We start from the raw sequence: 18,271 nt of genomic DNA, 5'->3' as shown, positions 1-18,271 counted from the left end.
GCCTCTGGCACCCCTCAACAGATGCAACGTCACTGCTGGCAGAGATCAGGGAGGGGGAACGCAGGGAAGGCAGGGGCTGCTCACCCTCTAATCACCCCTTAAACACCTTTAGCAATGCCGGAAGAAGCTCGAGTGGAAGACTCACTCCTGCTGCCATGCCCTGAGCTGCCCTGGGACTCCCCAGGCAGAACCTGCAAATGCCTGGGGCTCATACACACATACATGCACAGGCACACATACTCTCACACACGTGCACTTATGCACACACACATGCATTCATATGCACACATACCCTATACACTCACACATGCACACACATGCATACATGCATGCCCTCACATGTACATGCACATGTGCACGCACACACCACAGTGCATGTATGTGCGTACATGTGCACACACATGCACACACAAGTGCACATGCACACACTTCCTGACTTCTAGCACATGGCAGTCCTTGGTTACACCCCCAAATGCCAGCCACGTTCTCCTACCTTGTGCCAGTGCCCATAGCCACACTGTCCTCTCTTCTCCAGGAGCCTCCTCCACCCACCAGGGACAGGGCAGTGGTCCCAGAAAAAGGCTCTGGCTCAGGCTCACCCCAGCACCTGTGATGCTGCCAGCTCCTGGGACCGTTCAAGTCGTGGGGCTGGCCAGCTGGCTCACAGCTTCCACTGTGCCTCCAAACTGGCACAAGAACGAGCCCTCGGGCCTGGCTGGCTGCAGGGAGCGGGCCGGCTCCATGCAGGAAGCTCGAAGTAGATACCCAGGAGCCATGCCATCCAGATGTGGGTGGGAATCGTGGATTGCCCTCTGCTGGCATAGCTGGGGAGGCCTGGCGGGGCCCCAGTATGCCCACTTGCTCTCGGGCTGCCCACTTGTTCTTGGCACTACTCCACCACCTGCTGGACTCACTGGACCCTGGGCAGCGGGACTGTCTCGTCTTGCTTAACCCCTGGTGGCTGGTAGTAGGGGTGCTGGTCCACGGGATTCCCGCAGTTGGGAGCTGAGCGCCTTCAACAGCAGTGCCCATGTGAGCTCTGCCCACCAGGGCACACACCCCTGCTGCAGGCCCCATCGAGAACCCCACTTGGACTCCTCATGTGGGGACACCGGGCGCTCAACCAGGCACCGAGCCACAAGCTGTCCTTGGCTCTCCTCCCCTGCTCTAGAGACAAGGTTCAGCTAGGTGGAGGGAGGGACACTGCCCGAGTCAGCTGGGGGAAGGTGGCTCTCGTGGGGTGGGGAGGAGGCAGGGGTGCGCTGATTCATCCTGGGAACCCCAGTCTTCCTGCCGCCACCCAGGCACAGCCCCAGTGACATGCTTGGCGTGGGTGCCCGTGTGTGCATGTGCGTCCAGCCCGACCCCACACCTGCAGGCTCACACACCTAAAGCCTCCCTGCCACCTCCTCCTCATGTGGGGTCGGGCTCCTCCTGGAGAGGCCTGAGTCAAAAAGAAGGAATTTGCACTCGGAAGCCAGGATGGGGCTATCACTTTGGTAAGGTAAGACAGGGAGGCTTTCTGGAGGAGACCACAGACCCCAGAACGACCCCATGAGGCATGGAGCTGGCCATGGTGTGTTCCCTGATCCACTAGCCCCTTTCAAAGGACAGTGGCAGGGGGTAGGCTTGGCCTTCCTGGAAGCCTCGGGTCACAGCTTAATCCGCAGTGTCACCGCCCATGCTGGGCATGGTCCAGCTGGAGGCCACGTGCCATCTCCAGCACAGCACAGTCTGGCGTGAGTGGGGGCCTCCCTCACAACCCCGAGCCGTGCATGTGGGCCCCAGGGGAAGGGTCCTGCTGGAGCAGCCCCCTGGGAATTCCAGACCCAGCAGAAGCCCCAGGAAAGTCCCAGGGAAGGCCCAGATGAAGCAATCACCCGACCGCCCAGCCACTTGGGCCCGTCCCACCCGCGCCGGGATAAAGGGAAGCGGCTCTCTTCTTCAGGGTCTCGCGTCTACAGGCACCAGGAGAGGACCCAGTGGGCTGTCCACCCAGGTGAGCCCCAAACAGGTCTGCTCCGGTCGGAGCTGGTGAGCACCCTCTGGTGGCCATCAGCGACCATGCAGGTGTGACTGGGGGAATCGCCCCCAACCCCAATCTGGACTAAACCTGGTTTATTGATCCCCGTGGGGTGAGGGTCAGTCTGGCCTGGGGCAGGGGGGACTTTGTCTCAGGGCACCGTGTTCCTGCACCCTTTCCTCCCGCCCACATTCACCAAAGGGCAGACATGCCCCTGACGGTGGACTCTGACCCTGGCCCAGGTACGCTCAGCTCTGCAGCCCTACCCAGGCCTCTACTGAGATCACCAGACATGTCCTGTGGAAGATGGAAGCCCACCATGGTGGCCCAGGGCGTTCTCTGGGTCTTGCTGGCACTGCTGCTACCGCCGGAGCCAGGGACAGGTGGGTGGAAAGGTCAGGTGCTCAGTAGCCTGTGCTGTCTCGCGTCCAGCCCCATACAGGGTAAGGCAAGACCCAGAAACCTCTGGCTTCCAGCTCCATAGGGTCAGGGTAGGAGTTAGAGAGACAGCCTTGAGGTCAGAGGAAAAGAACCCAGGAAGGCTTCCTGAAGGAGTGGGGGCTGCAACCAAGACAAGAAGGATCATTGTAACAGGTACAGGGAAGGACCCCTTAGTGGAGAAGAGCAAAGCGAGGGATGCAGGTGAATTCTGGGCTGCTCTGTATCAGAACAAAGTGCCCACAGCACTTTCCAGCTGTGCAGTCTGAGGCACCAGATTAACTTCTCTGTGCTTGTGTGGTTGCCTATTCTGGACAGAGCTGCATGCAGATCCTGCCCCGCAGAGCCCTTCGTGGAGCCCCCGCCCCCCAGCACCCGACATCCCACAGCCCCCTTCCCACTAATATCCCCCAGAGCAGCCCAGCACAGACAGCTGAGATTCCGAGGGCCTGGGTAGGCTGAGCCCCAGTCATGGCCCTCTGCTTCTCTCCCAACGCCCTCCAGGGGAACCAGCCTGCCCCACCCTCTGCTGTGCCCCTCTACCCAGCAGGAAGGGAGGCATCGGGGTGGGGGCTGGGCTGCTGGCTGACTCCCGCCTGCCTGCCCTCCGCAGCCTCCCTGCCTCTGCTCATGGACTCACTTGTGCAGGCCCTGTCTGTCCTGGAGAAGAATGCAGAACCCGAGGCCGGCGCCGCTGCGGCTGAGTGGCCGCTGCTGGCCCCGGACGTCCTGGATCCCCTCTATGTCTTCCTACTGGACGGGCAAAGTCTCCTGGCCGCCAAGCCGGGAGCCCCCGGGCTGAGCCCAGAGATTCGGGCCCTTGCTTCGGAGCTGGCACTGCACAGTGTGCAGGGCCGGCAGGAGCGGGGAGTGGTGTTGGCCCCTGATGGTTCCACTGTGGCTGTGCAGCCCTTGCTGGCCGGGCTGCAGGCTGGGCGACGGGGGCGCAGGGCTGTGCCGCTCCCCGTGGACAGCAGGGATGCCTCCGGGTCCGCTGGGGCCCCGGGATTCAGATTCAGCTCTCCAGACACCCACAGCTTCTCACCAAATGCCAGCGCAGAGTCACCGACCACTGTGGACAGCCTCCTGGGGGTCACCCTGGCCAGAAACCTGGGCCTGGCCTTCCTCCATGGCCCCCAGGTCCAGAGCCATCCAGGGCTGGGATCGGATGGCTGCTGGGACCAGCTCTCTGCCCCCCGAAACTTCACGCTCCTGGACCCTGAGGCCTCGCCCCTCACCTTGGCCTTCCTCAATGGTGCCCTGGATGGACTAATCCTCGGAGACTATCTGAGCCGCGCCCCTGAGCCCCAGCCTCTCCTTAGCCACCTACTGGGACAGTACTATGGGCCAGGGGTGGCCGGAGACTCGGAACTTCGCAGCAACTTCCGGCGGCAGAATGCAGCCCCCCTGACTGAGACCCCCACCCTGGCACAGCAGGTGTGGGGGGCTCTCCTTCTGCTCCAGAAGCTTGAACCAGAGCACCCACAGCTGCAGGGCCTAGGGCAGGAGCAGCTGGCAAAGGTGGCCACCCACGCTGCCACAGAATTCACGGAATCTTTCCTGGGTAAGGAGTTTCCTGACACAGAACCAGGAGGCCAAGGGATGTAGGACTGGGGGACCCCAGGGGACAGGTGTGCTCTGGTGGCCATTGCCCATGATGAGGAAATGCTAGTTTAGGCTCTTGTGAATAGTGAGAGTTGCAAGGGGTGGGTTCAGCACCTGCACGGGCCCAGCCAGCTGGGAAGTACAGCTACAGTGCGCCTTTAGGGAACTTGCTTCATGCCTCTCAGCATCATTTTCTACAGGGAAGTCAGGAAAACCACTGCTACCTCCTGGATTTCTTGCGTGGTTTAAAGAAATTCAGCCCAGAGTCAGGGAGCACTCCATGAGTCTAGATTCAGACCCCTTAGCACAGAGCCAGGAGTAGTTCACAGAGCATTGTAGGGTATGTATGACCCAGGACCTAAACAGAAAGGAAAATGCAAGCACTTCAGATGGAGGCTACGACATCCCTCTCCTTTCAGTGGCTCTGTGCTCATGTGCTAACTGGGCTGTTGCCTCCCTGAGAGTCTGTGCTGAAAGCCTGGGGATGGACTGAAGGTGCTGGGCATCCTCACAGATATCCAAACCAATGCTTGAGGACCCCGTGGGGGCCAGCGCATCTGAGACCCAACTCTCCCAAATCCGGGAGTGCCCTGGAGGGATGGACCTCAGGCGTGTTTTCCTGGGCGGCTGCTGAACCCCGGCTTACCCAGCCCCTCCTTCCCGCAGGGTGCCCCGCCATCCACCCCCGTTGCCTCTGGGGTGCAGCACCCTACAAGGGTAGCCCCAAGCTGCTGCAGCTGCCGCTCAGCAACTTATACGTGCATCACACATATCTGCCCTCGGCCCCTTGTACTGATCTTGCGCACTGCGCCGCGGACATGCGCTCTATGCAGAGCTTCCACCAGAAGACCCGAGGCTGGGACGACATCGGCTACAGGTGGGCAGGGCGGGTTCGGCGGGGGCGGGGTCTGTGGTGAGCGTGGTTTCGTTGTTCTGGGGCGGGGCCTGATTGGGGGCGTGGCTACGTGCTCTAGGGCGGGGCTGTTGCGGAGGGCCGGGCTTGTGATCTGGAGCGCGGCCTTGGGGCTCCGGTCTGGTGTGAGATGAGCGTGGGGTGTGCTTGTGCCCTGGGCGTGGCCTACATTGGGGTGTGTTTTGGGGTTTGGGGCAGGGCCAATGTGGGGCGGAGCCTGGTGTGGTCTGTGTGAGTCAGGGTTCAGAAAGAAGAGGTCCTGATGTAGGACCCAGTTAGACCTCATTCAAGTGGCAAGACAAGAGTGGATGAAGCCAAGAAGGATGGGGTAGAGCCTATATGGAGCCTCTTAGGTCTGTGAGGGAAGCAAGAAAGACTTAGGAGGCTCAGGACGAGGGACTCAAGGGGGATCTGAAGAGGCAGGGTGGGATCTGGTCTCAGGCTGCAAAGGGAACTGAGCAACAAGGGTGCCCCTGCCCTCTGTTGGGTGGTTTGTGGGGGTGCATAGTGTTGTACACGTTTTGTGTGTGTGTTCGTGCACACCTGCTTGCAAGGCAGGCGTGGATCCCCTGGGGCCGGGGTCGATGTCAGCGTGGGGGCATGGGCATCCCCTTCTGGGTACTGGGGCGGGTTGGAGTCCGGCCCGGGCCGCTGAGTGGCGGCACCTCCTCACGCACTGCGCCTGCTGTCTCTGCAGCTTCGTGGTGGGCTCCGACGGCTACGTGTACGAGGGCCGCGGCTGGCGCTGGGTAGGCGCGCACACACGCGGCCACAACACCCACGGCTTTGGCGTGGCCATCATCGGCAACTACAGCGCACAGCTGCCAGCTGAGCACGCGCTGCGCACCGTGCGCCTTGAGCTGCCGCAGTGCGCCGTGCGCGCCGGCCTCCTGCGCCCCGACTACGCACTGCTCGGCCACCGCCAGCTGGTGGCCACGGACTGCCCCGGGGAGGCGCTGTTCCAGCATCTACGCTCCTGGCCTCACTTCTACGGTGAGTCCCCGACCAGCCCAGCGCCTTTCCTCTGCACCTCGCTGCACATAGCTGACTGAACCCCCGGGGACTGCCTCCATCCCTTTGCGACCTCTCCTCCCCGCAAGGGCATCTCCTCCACGCAAACTCCCATGTCTCTTCTAGAAACCAAGAAACGGCCATGATGCTGGTGTGGCCGTGCAGCGCTGCTGACTCGCCCCTGGATCCACCTGAAGGCACACTCCTAGATCTGACGGCAGGAGGGAACCCTTGCCGGCGGTCAGCCGCAGTTCCATCCTCAGCATCACATAGGAGCCCTGCAGCCCCGCCAGAACTGAGCTCTCAGCACTGCCGGCTGTAGCCCCAAACAAAAAAGAAAATAAAATAACAAGTGTCCCAGTGCAACAAGTGCCCCATGCTGCCATTTGCTTGGGAGGAGGGAGAGGCAGGGAATGGTACGTTCCCCAGTTGTGTTACCCCGTGGCTGTTCCCCACAGTCACCATCTGGGTCATGGGATGCCAAAGCCCCGCGTGCATATATGTGGGGTGAATGCAGTGGGCACGGCTGAAACTGAGCGCCCATGTGAGCCACGTAGAAATGAGACCACGAGGCAGGGGCAAGGATGGGAACTTCAGAACAGACCCCTCCCAACCTGTGCTAGTGTGTTTCATGCAAATGGACCCCACCCTCATGGATTTCTTCAGCCTTATCCCATAGTCTGTGGATCTGTGGAGTACCCGGCCTGATGAAAGGACAGCTCAACCCACATTAGACTAGATGGACACTTGGGCTGTTTCTGTTGGGGGGAGGTGAGGGGCTAAGAAAGAGCCCCAGACTCACCTTGCATGCGCTGACAGTTCGATCCCAACCACCCCGTATGGTCTTCCAAGCCAGTCAGGAATGATCCCTGAGCACAGAGCCAGGACCAAGGCCGAGCATCCCTGGGTGTGGCCCCAAACAAAAGAAAGAGCCCCAAAGAGTGTGATGGGTATCACACACCTGCCTCTGAGGCCCTGCCTCTAGTCCTAGCACCATGTGGTTCCCTAGCACTGTCAGGGATGGCTCTTAACAACAACAACAACAACAAACTGAAGAAATGGGCCAGGGAGGTGGCTCAGTGGGCTGGAGCTCAGCCCTGCAGGCAGGAGCCCCACTTCCTTCCCCAGCATCACACATTCCCTGAGCACTGAGCCAGGAGTAGCTACTGCGCAACAGCTGCCAACAAAAGTACATGCATATATGCATATGTGTGTGGCTGGGAAGTACAGGCATTCAGGGGTTTGCTTTCTATGACACCAACTCTGGTATCAACCCCCAGAACCACATAGGGTCTCCCTGAGCACCGCCAAGGGTCATTTCTCTGCATAGAGGCAGAAATCGTTCCTGAGTGCTTGCGGGTGTGGCTGAAATGTCCCAAACTTAAAATATACACAGGAAAAGGGCTGAATATAAGTCAGAAGGCTGCACGCACGAGGCCCACAGTTCTCTCAGGCACCCTGGCCCTGAGCACCGTGGCTGTGGCCCCAGCAGCTCTGGGCCCAAGTGGCATTGCATTGTGGGACTGAGCACAGGCCCCAGTGGGGCAAGAACTGCCAGGGTGGGCACTGGCACCCCCTCCAAAAACAGCAGAGATGGTACTGACACTCCCCTGTGGAACATGGGCCGGGGAGGGACTGCTGGGTCAGGCACAGACTGGGCCAGGTTCAGGCCCATGCATGTGAGGCACTCAGAGCTCTCAACAAGTCCCTCCCAGACAGGGGCCATGCTTAGGATCCTGAGTTTCTCCTGCATCTACTCGGAGTGAGACTCAGGTTCTGACTATCACCTCCTGGGCCCTCCCAGCCTGGCTGTGGGGTGGGCCAGGCAGGTCACGTGGAGCCTCTTTCTGTGGGAGGAAGCCAGCCAGGCGGGTGCAGAGAGCGGCAACTCCGACCCGGTCAGAAAATCAGGTACAGGAGGAAGTGCCTGTGGCCCCCAGGGGCCCCAGGACAGGGTCGAGTGTGGGGTGCTGGGATGAGGGCGGCACATGGGCCTGCAATGGGCAGGACTGTTTGCCCTCTCGCCCCCCAGGAGGACCGACATGGACCCACTGCTGTCAGCCCTGAGCATCCCCTCCCGGACCACGGACCCCTCCCCACTGACCTCCTACCGCTGGCACACTGGGGGCAGTGCTGGGGAGAAGGGGACTGCTGGCGGGGTCCGCTGGGGGCGCCTTTCAGGCTGGGGTCGGGCACTGAGCCTCCAGGAGTCCCTGGGCAGCAGGAAGACAGCTCCCCGCTCTCTGTTCCGCCGCGTTCTCTCCGCACCCCCAAAGGAAGCCCGCACAAGCCGCCTGAGGATGTCCAAGATGCTCTGGGGGCGGTCCAAGAGCCCCTCACCGGAGCCAGAGCCGGAGCCCCAAGCCCCAGGTACACAGCCCCCCATCTCGGCCAGGCAGGGTTCCGGATGCTTGACTTGTCTGCTCCTGAGCAAAGCCCACAGAGAGGAAGTTGTGACGAGTGCAAGAGCAGACAGGAAACGGCAGGGGCCCTGCTGCCTGCTCCCCTCTCTCCTCACCCGGGGTTTGAGCGGAGCGGGGGTGGCAGAGACCCAGCCAGTGAAGGACAAGGATGGCCTTCGGGGAACTTAGGACACTTGCCCCAGCAGGTGGTCCATCTCACCATCTCCCCACTGGGCCACAGTCCAGCTGCCCCTGCTTCCCTCTCCCCTCCTCCTCTGCTCTCTGCCTTCCCCCTCACCAAGCCTCAGCTTCCCAGTCAGTCAAGCAGGGATCTCCCAAGTCCTGCCTTGAAGAGTGTCTTAGTCCATCTGTCCACTCACCCATCTGTACATTTATCTTCCCATTATCCACCCGCCCAACACTCTGTCAACTTATACATTCATTCATTATACCTTTATCCATTTGTCAATCACCCATCCACCCACTCATCTACTCATCCATGCATCCACACTTCCATCTACCCATGAATCCATCCAGCCAGCCACCCATCCATCCATCCACACATCCAACTGCACATCCATCCACACATCCATCCATACATCCCTCCAGCCACACATCACTCATCCATCCTTCACATATCTACACCTCCATCTGCCTGACCATCTATCCATCCACACATTCTTCCATCCACCCATTCATTCACATAGTCATCCATCCACACAGTCATCCACACATCCACCCATTCATGATCTACACATCCGTCCACACACCCACCCTTTGACAACCCACGCATCCATGCATCCACACACCCACCCTTTCACGACCCATGCATCCATAATCCTCTTGTCCATCCATTCAAGCAGAGGGTTGCTGATGTGTTCTGAGCAGCAGACCCTGCTGTAGGCACTGGCGACCCAGAACTGAACAGGAAAGGGGGACCTGCACGCTTCTGAAACTCACACGGAACAGCTTCCCTCTGCCCTCCAGCTGGCTCCAGGCTCCCAGGGGGACCCCACAAACACGCCCAATGACCTGCGGAGGTTGGGGGCAGCTCTGGGACCTTAGAAAAGGAGGCAGAGAGAAGGTTGTGGCATGGAGGAGGGGGTTTACAGCAGAAGGAAGGTGTCCCCCATCCCACTGACTGTTCTTTGCTCAGAGCCAGAGCCCCCTGGCATCCAGATCCCTGAGGCCCCCAGCCCCAACGTGCCTGTCTGGGACATCAGTGACTTCACCCTACTGGATGGCCGGCTGGTACTGCTCAGGGGCGAGGAGGAGGTGAGGGGTGCTGCTGGGGGCGGAGAAGTGAGGGGTGCTGCTGGGGGGTGAAGGGTGCTGCTGGAGATGGGGGGTAAGGGGTGCTCTGGGGCAGGGAGGGTGTGGGCAGTGCTACTGGGGGAGGGGTGGTGAGGGGTGCTGCTAGGGTGGGGGGTGAGGGGTGCTCCTGGGGGCAGGGAGGGGTGAGGGGTGCTGCTGGGGGTGGGGAGTGGTGAGGGGTGCTGCTGGGGTGGGGGAGGGGGTGCTGCTGGGGGTGAGGAGGGGTGAGGGGGTGCTACTGGGGGCGGGGAGGGGTGCTGCCAGGAGTGGGGGGATGAGAGGTACTTCTGGGGGTGGGGGAGGGGGTGCTGCCACAGGTGGGGGGATGAGGGGTACTGCTAGGGGTGGGGGAGGGTTGCTGCTGGGGGCAGGGAGGGGTGAGGGGTGCTGCTGGGGGCGGGGAGGGGTACTGCCATAGGTGGGGGGATGAGGGGTACTGCTGGGGGTGTGGGGAGGGGGTTGCTGGGGGCAGGGAGGGGTGAGGGGTTCTGCGGGGGGGTGGGGAGGGGTGAGGTGTATTGTTGGGGGTGGGGAGGGGAATGGGGCCCTGAGGAGGGCAGCGCAGGGGCTGCTGCCATGTCCCTGAACTGATGGTCTCTGTGGGGACAGGGACCCCGCCTGTCCTGTATGGGTAGCGCCAGCTCTGAGAGCAGCATCCATGTGGCCCTGGGGAACCTCAGAGACGCAGGTAAGGTGCAGGGTGGAGGGGCCTGTAGGGAAGGCAGAGATAACCCCCACCTTTCAACTTCCCATCACCCCCAGAACGGACCCCCAGGAAGTTGGAGCTGGAGGCTGCTGGCCCCAACCCACCCCACAACGTCCGGGTAAGGCTGGGGGTGGGGAGAGTGAAGGCCCTGGGACCCCTCTGGGGGCCCTCGTGATGCCATCCCCCTTTTGCGCTATGGCTGGGTGGAGGCCCAGGGTCCCTCCCAGCACTGTGGGTGGGGCCTGAAAAACAAGACAAGGGGGGACATCAGCCTGTAGGTCCTGCTAAGGTAGCCCGGGCTTGGCACCCTGGACATACACGGATCCTCCCGGCAGCCTGAACTCTCCCACAGGGCCTGCTCAGGCGTCTGAAAGAGAAGAAGAGGGCCAGGTCGGAGCTGGGCACCAACGCCCCCCGAGATGGGTAAGGGTTGGGGGTGCAGGGGCTGGACCCCTCACCTCCCCTCTCCACACTCCTGCCCAGCACCGTGCTGCATGTGGGCTTTCTGAGCCTCTAGTGGGTGCCAACTGGCCACTGTGAGAGGGAGCAGGAGGTGACTCTCTTGGGAGGCCTCCAAGAGCTGAGAGAAGAAGGGTGGGCAGCAGGTACAAGACCACAGTCAAAAGGACCAGTCACAGAGAAAGGCCATGGACCAGAAGGCAAGGCCACGGACCAGGGGGCAAAGCCCCAGGCCTCAGGGCCACAGGGCAAGGCCTGCAGAAGAGACGGCAAGTGTCCAAGGGGTGGAGGCAGCTGGTGCAGAAAACAGATGAGGGTCCTGCTATTGGACCCTGCGCTGACGCCAGCGTTCAGCAGGGTGTCGGCAGTGGAGGCACGACTCCCTCTCACAGCGCCCTCCCCCACCCCGCCCCCACCGTGCTCCAGGGCCCTGGGCTCCCGGGAGTCCTTGATCACGTTGTCCGAGCTGGACCTGGGCGCCGAGAGGGATGTGCGCGTGTGGCCGGTGCATCCCAGCCTCCTGGAGGAGGCGCACTGCTTCCAGGTGAGCTGTGCGGCCCGCCGCCCCCGCGCCCCCCACCCGCCCTGCCGCGCCCCTCGCTCCGCAGCGCCCCGACGCACCTGGGCTCTCCCCGCTCTCAGGTCACGTGGGCCGGCGGCCAGCGCTGCTTCTCCTGTCGCTCAGCCGCCGAGAAGGACCGTTGGATCCAGGACCTGCGTCGCCACTTCCAGCCCTGCCAGGTCCGAGGCGGCGCAGACGCCCCCACCCGCCCCCGGTGTCCCAGCCTCTTCCTCCCGCCCCGCCCCGCCCCACCCAGGGAATCCCCGACTCCCGAGGGGGCCGCCGCGCCCCTCGCGCCCCCACCCGCGTCCCAGCGCCTCGCCCGGCGCCCCTGACCCGACCGCTCGACCCGCAGGACACGTCGGAGCGGGAGGAGACGTGGCTGAGCGTATGGGTGCATGAGGCCAAGGGGCTGCCCCGGACGGCGGCCGCGGCCCCCGGCGTGCGGGCCGAGCTGTGGCTGGACGGGACACTGCTGGCGCGCACGGCGGCGCGGGCCGGCCCGGGGCCGCTCTTCTGGGCTGAGCGCTTCCACTTCGAGGCGCTGCCGCCCGCGCGGCGCCTGTCGCTGAGGCTGAGCCGGGCCGGCCCGGGGGGCGCGGCGCTGGGACGCGTGGCGCTTGCCCTGGCCGAGCTGGGCGCTCCCCGCGGGCCGGCCGCCGGCCTGGAGCGCTGGTTCCCGCTACTCGGGGCTCCGGCCGGCGCGGCGTTGCGGGCGCGGGTCCGGGCGCGCCGCCTGCGCGTGCTGCCGTCGGAGCGCTACAAGGAGCTCGCCGAATTCCTCACCTTCCACTACGCGCGCCTATGCGGGGCGCTGGAGCCCATGCTGCCCGCGCAGGCCAAGGAGGAGCTGGCGGCCGCCCTGGTGCGCGTGCTGCAGGCCACCGGCCGGGCGCAGGTGCGGAGCAGGCGGCGGGGCGCGGGACCCCGGAGCCACGCGCTAGGGTGGGGCGACCCGACTGGGTAGGGAACGGGGCCGTCCACTCTGGATGGTGTAGAGGACGCAGGGACAGCGCTGGAGAGGCGGGGAGGGCTCTTGGGACTCCCTGGGAGGCGGAGAGGGAGCAGGAGCCCAGGGTGGTTCCGAGGAGAAGGGGACGCTGCAGTGTTAGGGAGGTGGAGAGAGGGTCTGAGCACTCGTAGGCGAGAGGGATGGGGGCGAGGCAGCAGGACACCTCGATTACAGGGGCCTAGGGCACATGCTAAATGGGAGGAGCTTCGAGGGGCTAGGCTTGAGGGCCTGAGGCCTGAGGTTGAGCCCTGAGGCTGCAGTTCCTGCTACTTCGACCTGCCAGACCAGAGCACTGGGCTGGAGCAGCAGTGGTGCAAGGGGTGGGACCCAAGCGCCAGGTGCGAGGGAAGGGTCACTCTGCAAGCTCAGTCTTCCCTTCGCACCATGACCCTCCCCCACAACGCCAGGCACTGGTGACAGACCTGGGCACCATGGAACTGGCCCGCTGCGGAGGTCACGAAGCGCTGCTGTTCCGGGAGAACACGCTTGCCACCAAGGCCATTGATGAGTACATGAAGCTGGTGGCACAGGATTACCTCCAGGAGACCCTCGGTGGGCTGGGGTGTGGTCAGGAGGGGCTGCGAGGTTCCAGAGGGCAGCTGGATTCTGGGGACGAGGACGGCTTGGCCATGCTGGGTTTCCCGGGATTCAGTTGGAAGCTGGTGTGGCCACGGCTTGGCTGCTTTCTCACTGTGTCCACTGCAGGGCAGGTGGTGCGTCGTCTCTGTGCCTCCACAGAGGACTGTGAGGTAGACCCCAGCAAGTGCCCGGGTCCCGAGCTGCCACAGCACCAGGCCCGGCTGCACAGCAACTGTGAGGAGGTCTTCCAGAACATCGTCCACTCCCACGGGTGAGTGCATTGCTGGGACAGGGAGGGCACATGCCCTTCCTGGGGGCTGGGGGACCCTTCGGGGTGCTGGAGATTGAACCTGGGGCAGCCGCATGCAGGGCCAGGGCCCTACCCACTGTACTATCTCTCTGGCCCCGTTTCTTGAGGTTTTGCTTAAGATTCAGTAAATCTGGAAATCTGTTCCTTACAGTATACCATGGAGCCTAGGTGGCCTGGGACCCAGGGCCTTATCCTCTAATGACAAGTGACCCCTCTGACCCAGTTGTAGGATGTCTGATAGCAGGAGATGCCTTACCCCACCCATAATCATTGACCTTGAGTTAATGGCACCCCTATAATAATCCCATGCTATTTCACATGTACTCCAGTACCCCAGTATCTGCTCACAGCTACATCCCAAGCTCATGGTGTCTGACTCCATATGAACCTGTACCCCGTTCTCCAACTCTAAAGTGAGTGATTTCAGGGTGCTGGAGACATAGTACAGTGGTTAGGGCATTTGCCTTGCATGTGGCTAACCTGTATTTATCCCCGGCATCCCAGATGGTCTCCCAAGCCTGCCAGGAGTGAATCCTGAGCGTAGAGCCAGGGTAACCCCTGAGCATCAACAGGTGTGGCCCCCAAACAGAAACAAAGTGATTCCAGAACGACCTCACTACTCTGACCCCAAGCTGCAGTGCAGACATCATTGCCCCAGTCCCTGCCCGATGCCCCCCTCCACCTGTAACACAGTGTCCTCTGTGGCAGCTGGTTCCCTGCCGAGCTGGGTGCTGTGTTCTCCAGCTGGACAGAGGTCTGCAGAGAGCGGGGCTCTGAGGCGCTGGGCCCACAGCTGGTGTGTGCCTCCCTCTTCCTGCGGCTCCTCTGCCCTGCCATCCTGGCCCCCAGCCTCTTTGGCTTGGTACCGGAGCACCCAGCCCCTGGCCCAGCGCGTGCCCTCACACTCATTGCCAAGGTCATCCAGAACCTCGCCAACCGTACTCTGTAGGTACTGGACAATTGGGGGCTCTTGCTGGGGGGTGCAGTGGGTGCTGGCCCTAACCCCTGACCTGGCCTGCTCAGCTTCGGCGAGAAGGAAGCATACATGGGCTTCATGAACAGCTTCTTGGAGGAACATGGACCCGCCATGCAGAGCTTCCTGGAGCAAGTGGCCGTGGTGGATGCAGCAGCCCCCAGTGGCTACCAAGGCAGCACTGACCTGGCCCTCCGGCTGGCAGTCCTGCATGCCCAGCTTTGCACCATCTTTGCTGAGCTGGACCAAGTGAGGACAGGAAGGGAGGCGGGTGGTCATGGATCCCGTGGCCCCAGGGACTGGCTCAGGGTTTGGCTTTCTTGTCTCCCCAGGCAACCTGCGAGAGCCTGGAGCCACTGCCCACCATCCTGAGAGCCATCGAGGAGGGCAGGCCTGTCCCCGTGTCTGTGCCCATGCGCCTGCCCCCGCCCCCAACCCAGGGGCACACCAGGTAATCTGCCTGCCTGGAGCTGGGTGAGGGGTTGTGATGGTGGGAAGAGGGGCAGGGACGGAAGTAATGGTGGGACCATGGGGTGGGTCTACAGGGGTCAGGGCCTGGGGCCAGGTGTCCCCACCTCGGTTGAGCCTCGGCCAGGCTCCAGTGAGAGACTAAGTGGAGTCAAGCCACGGACAGAAACTAAGATTCATTGCCGAAGGTCAGTGGGCAGCTCAGATGGTAACCAGAGGTTAGTCCAGGATCAAATGGGGTCAAGGATATTTGGGATCAGATGTTAAGAACTGCGGTTTACCCAGGGTCAGAGGTAAGGTCATTTTAAGGTCATAGAATTTTGGGACAAGAATGGGTCTGAGGGAGCTGCAGTGATAGCACAGCGGGGAGGGCGTTTGCCTTGCACGTGGCCGACCTGGGTTCGATTCCCAGCATCCCATATTGTTCCCTAAGCAACACCAGGAGTAATTCCTGAGTGCAGAGTCAGGAGTAACCCTTGTGCATCGCCAGGTGTAACCCAAAAAGCAAAAAAAAGAAAAAAAAGAATGGGTCTGAGGGGCCAGGGCACAGCAGATAGGGCACTTGCCTTGGCTTAATGCGACTGACCCAGGCTTGATTCCCAGCACCGAATGTGGTCTCCAGGACTAATTCCTGAGCGCAGAGTCAGGAGTAACCCTTGAGCATTACTGGATGTGTTTCCCCTGCCCCATCCCCAACGAATGTGTCTATTAAGAAAAAGAGAAGGTATCTTTATGGGAAGAAGTTATGCCCATGGTCAGCTGGGGGGCAGAGAGATGTCTCAGTGGGTTGAGCACAGGCCTTCATGCAGGAGACCCGGGTTCAATTCCCTGAGCATAACTAGGAGCAAACTTGAAGCATAGAGTTTGGAGGGGTGTAGTGCTGAGTAGCCCCTGAGTAGCCCCTGAGCAGCACTGGGACTACACCCCTACAAATAAACAGGGTGGGTTTGGAATTTGAGGCTGCTATGAACTTCAAGCCATGGTGTCATGGGTGAGAGAAGAGTCCAGGTGAGGTGGGAGCCAGGACCATGGGAACTTGAGTTTAGACCCGAGTGGCCAGGTCCCAGGAAGGACGAGATCCACAGGATGGGGCTGTTTCCAACTGGAGATTAGGGATGGGTCTGATCTGGGAATCTAGGTTTCTTCTCTCTCTCTCTCTCTCTCTCTCTCTCTCTCTCTCTCTCTCTCTCTCTCTCTCTCTCTCTTTGATGGAATCTGAGTTTCTGTGACTCCCCCAGCTTCCCTGCAGGCGAGAAGCCAGGGTTCCTGCCCCCCCGGGACCTTCCCAAGCATACCCCTCTCATCTCCAAGAGCCAGTCCCTCCGCAGCGTCCAGGGAGCAGGCTATCAGGCCTGGCGGCGGCCAGACCACCACAACCCACCATATCCCACCCGTGTGCAGCGCACACACAGTGTCCCAGCCCGCTGCCGGTCCACAGGGTCTCTGCTGCGCCCCAAATGCTCAGTGCGCACGGGGTCAGCACCCCGTGGCCGACCCTGGACCCGGGCCTCGGCCTCGCTGCCTCGCAAATCGTCAGTTCCCTGGCAGCGGCAGTTGGACCAGCCGCGGGACAGAGACCAGGCGCTAGGCGTGCACCGACCAGTGGGCAAGGTAGGTGCGGCTGGGGAACGGGCTGGAGGTGGCCTGGAAGCCAGGTGGACGGACGGCTTACATGCGGCTGCCCTCGCCGCTCAGCCTTCTGGACGCCGGCTTCCTTCTCTGCTCTTCGAGCCCCAATTTCCTGCTCTGCACAAACCCAGTGCTGGGGGGGAGGAGGGGGGAGGAAACGGATAGAGGAGGAGACCGGCTGACGGAAAGACAAATGCCCCCTTCTCGCAGCTGGCCGAGCTGCAGTGCGAGGTGGCCGCCCTGCGCGCGGAGCAGAAGGCGCTGTCCGGCCTCGTGGAGTCACTAGGCGCCCAGCTCCGGGCCTTCGCTGAGCAGCAGGTGCAGCTTCGAGGCCAGCTGCAGGACCTGGACTCCAGGCTCAGGGAGAGGTGATCCCCGCCCACCCTCTGGCCCTGCCCCTACATGGCCCTGACCCCGCCCCACTCTACCCACCACGCAAGCCCCGCCCGCTCAGGACCTGGCCCCGCCCGCTACTCTGAAAGCCCCGCCCCCACCTGGGGGCGGTCCTTCCATCCCTGCACCTCTGGCTACGAGACCCTGCCTGCCCTCTTCCCTGGCTTTCCCCAGCCTTTGACTTTTCTTTCCCCTTTTGCCTGCCCCTGATCCCTTACTGTAGGACCTCCAGGTTGCACGCCGAGCGCGACCTGCCTACCTATGACGTCCCTAGGCTGAAAAGTTGGGTGAGCGCCTGTCGGAGCAGGGAGATGGGACTGGGCGGTGGGTTTGTGCTCGCCTCTCATGTCGTTGCCTCCCCAGGAGCACCGCCTGGCCGCCGTGGAGAACGCGCAAACCCAGCTGAGCGAGGCTCTGCAGCGCCTGCAGCTTCCCCCGGGGACCGTGGGGTCCCCCGGAAGCCAACCCCAGCCCTTCAAAGGACCCTGCGTCAACGGCGACACCCCCTGAACGTCCCCCTCCACCTCCAGTGGTTCGGGAGCAGAAAGACAGTGAGGCGGCCCCTGCCTCCGCTCTTGGGCTGGCAGGAGGATGGTGCTGTAGGTGCCAATCAGGCTGGCACTATGAGATTGCAAAGTAAAATCCTGATTCAGTCAGACCAGTGGATGGTGTTTGTTTCTTTGTTGTCCCTAGAGCTGCCAATCAGAGGGCATTTCACCTTCCCATTCTGCTCTTCCAAATGCTCCCTTAATTCCAGGTTAGGGGAGGGAGACTGTAAGCAGACATTCTCTGTAGACCTTAAAACTTGACAGAGTGTCCATTTTCCACCGCTGTGAAACGAATCAGAACTTCCTAACACTCGAAAAGTTTCATCCTTTGAAGGAGGGTCCTTCAATCTTTACAACCTGCAAGCCCTGCACCTGTCCTGTGTAGCTGTCCACAGACTGACAGCTATAACCAAGGCGTTAGACCTGTGGTTTTCAGTCTTTCTGCACCTGTAATCTGTGGGTCAGTGTTCAGTATAAGTGGTTCTCATAGTTAGCACTGCTGTCACTGAAATGAATTTCCATCTCCATCAATTCCTGGACCCCAGATGAGACACAGTTAAGATTCCCAGATCAAAGTTTCCCATAAAGTGGCAGATGAAGGTTTGGGTAGGCGTGCAGATGGCTGATTTCTGTGGGGACTTGTCAGGGGAATGAGTGGACATTTGAATTTTGGATGTGTGGATGGGCGAGGGCTTGTGCGAGGGGGTGGGATACAATAGCTGAATTGATGTTAGCATTTAAGCAGGACATCTTCCCTAGTAGGTGAGGAGTTAGGTTGGTGGTTAGCTGGGAAGGGAAGAGGTCTGGATTGCGAAGGGTAGTAAATATTTACACCTAATTGCATGATTTTATATGTGTGGATGATAGGCGGGGCGATGCGGTGGTGTCCCACCAGGACACTCCCAACATTGGTACATAAGTCTCCT

At 61.5% G+C, this 18,271-nt stretch overlaps 2 protein-coding genes across 2 annotated transcripts; both read left to right on the top strand.

Annotated features, from left to right (window-relative positions):
* Positions 1 to 1,467: 1,467 nt before the first annotated feature.
* On the top strand, positions 1,468 to 6,348 carry PGLYRP2 (peptidoglycan recognition protein 2). The gene is made up of 7 exons (XM_056119556.1): positions 1,468 to 1,499; positions 1,965 to 1,999; positions 2,266 to 2,406; positions 3,075 to 4,025; positions 4,733 to 4,943; positions 5,677 to 5,972; positions 6,117 to 6,348. Exons 1-7 carry the CDS (start codon positions 1,483 to 1,485, stop codon positions 6,134 to 6,136), a joined length of 1,671 nt encoding a protein of 556 aa, XP_055975531.1. The 5' UTR covers positions 1,468 to 1,482; the 3' UTR covers positions 6,137 to 6,348.
* A 1,507-nt stretch (positions 6,349 to 7,855) lies between these two features.
* On the top strand, positions 7,856 to 17,334 carry RASAL3 (RAS protein activator like 3). Its single transcript, XM_056119300.1, has 18 exons — positions 7,856 to 7,901; positions 8,023 to 8,360; positions 9,549 to 9,667; positions 10,316 to 10,394; positions 10,469 to 10,530; positions 10,765 to 10,835; positions 11,298 to 11,415; positions 11,514 to 11,612; positions 11,789 to 12,331; positions 12,853 to 12,997; positions 13,151 to 13,295; positions 14,043 to 14,279; positions 14,358 to 14,556; positions 14,640 to 14,758; positions 16,014 to 16,386; positions 16,615 to 16,772; positions 17,021 to 17,084; positions 17,161 to 17,334. Exons 2-18 carry the CDS (start codon positions 8,033 to 8,035, stop codon positions 17,305 to 17,307), a joined length of 3,006 nt encoding a protein of 1,001 aa, XP_055975275.1. The 5' UTR covers positions 7,856 to 7,901; positions 8,023 to 8,032; the 3' UTR covers positions 17,308 to 17,334.
* The last annotated feature ends 937 nt before the right edge of the window (positions 17,335 to 18,271 follow it).

The sequence above is a fragment of the Sorex fumeus genome, unplaced genomic scaffold (genome assembly GCF_029834395.1).
Source record: "Sorex fumeus unplaced genomic scaffold, SorFum_2.1 ptg000041l, whole genome shotgun sequence".
Lineage (NCBI taxonomy): Eukaryota > Metazoa > Chordata > Mammalia > Eulipotyphla > Soricidae > Sorex > Sorex fumeus.
Note: the sequence above shows the minus strand (reverse complement) of the source record. Positions and strands in the feature narration are given on the sequence as shown.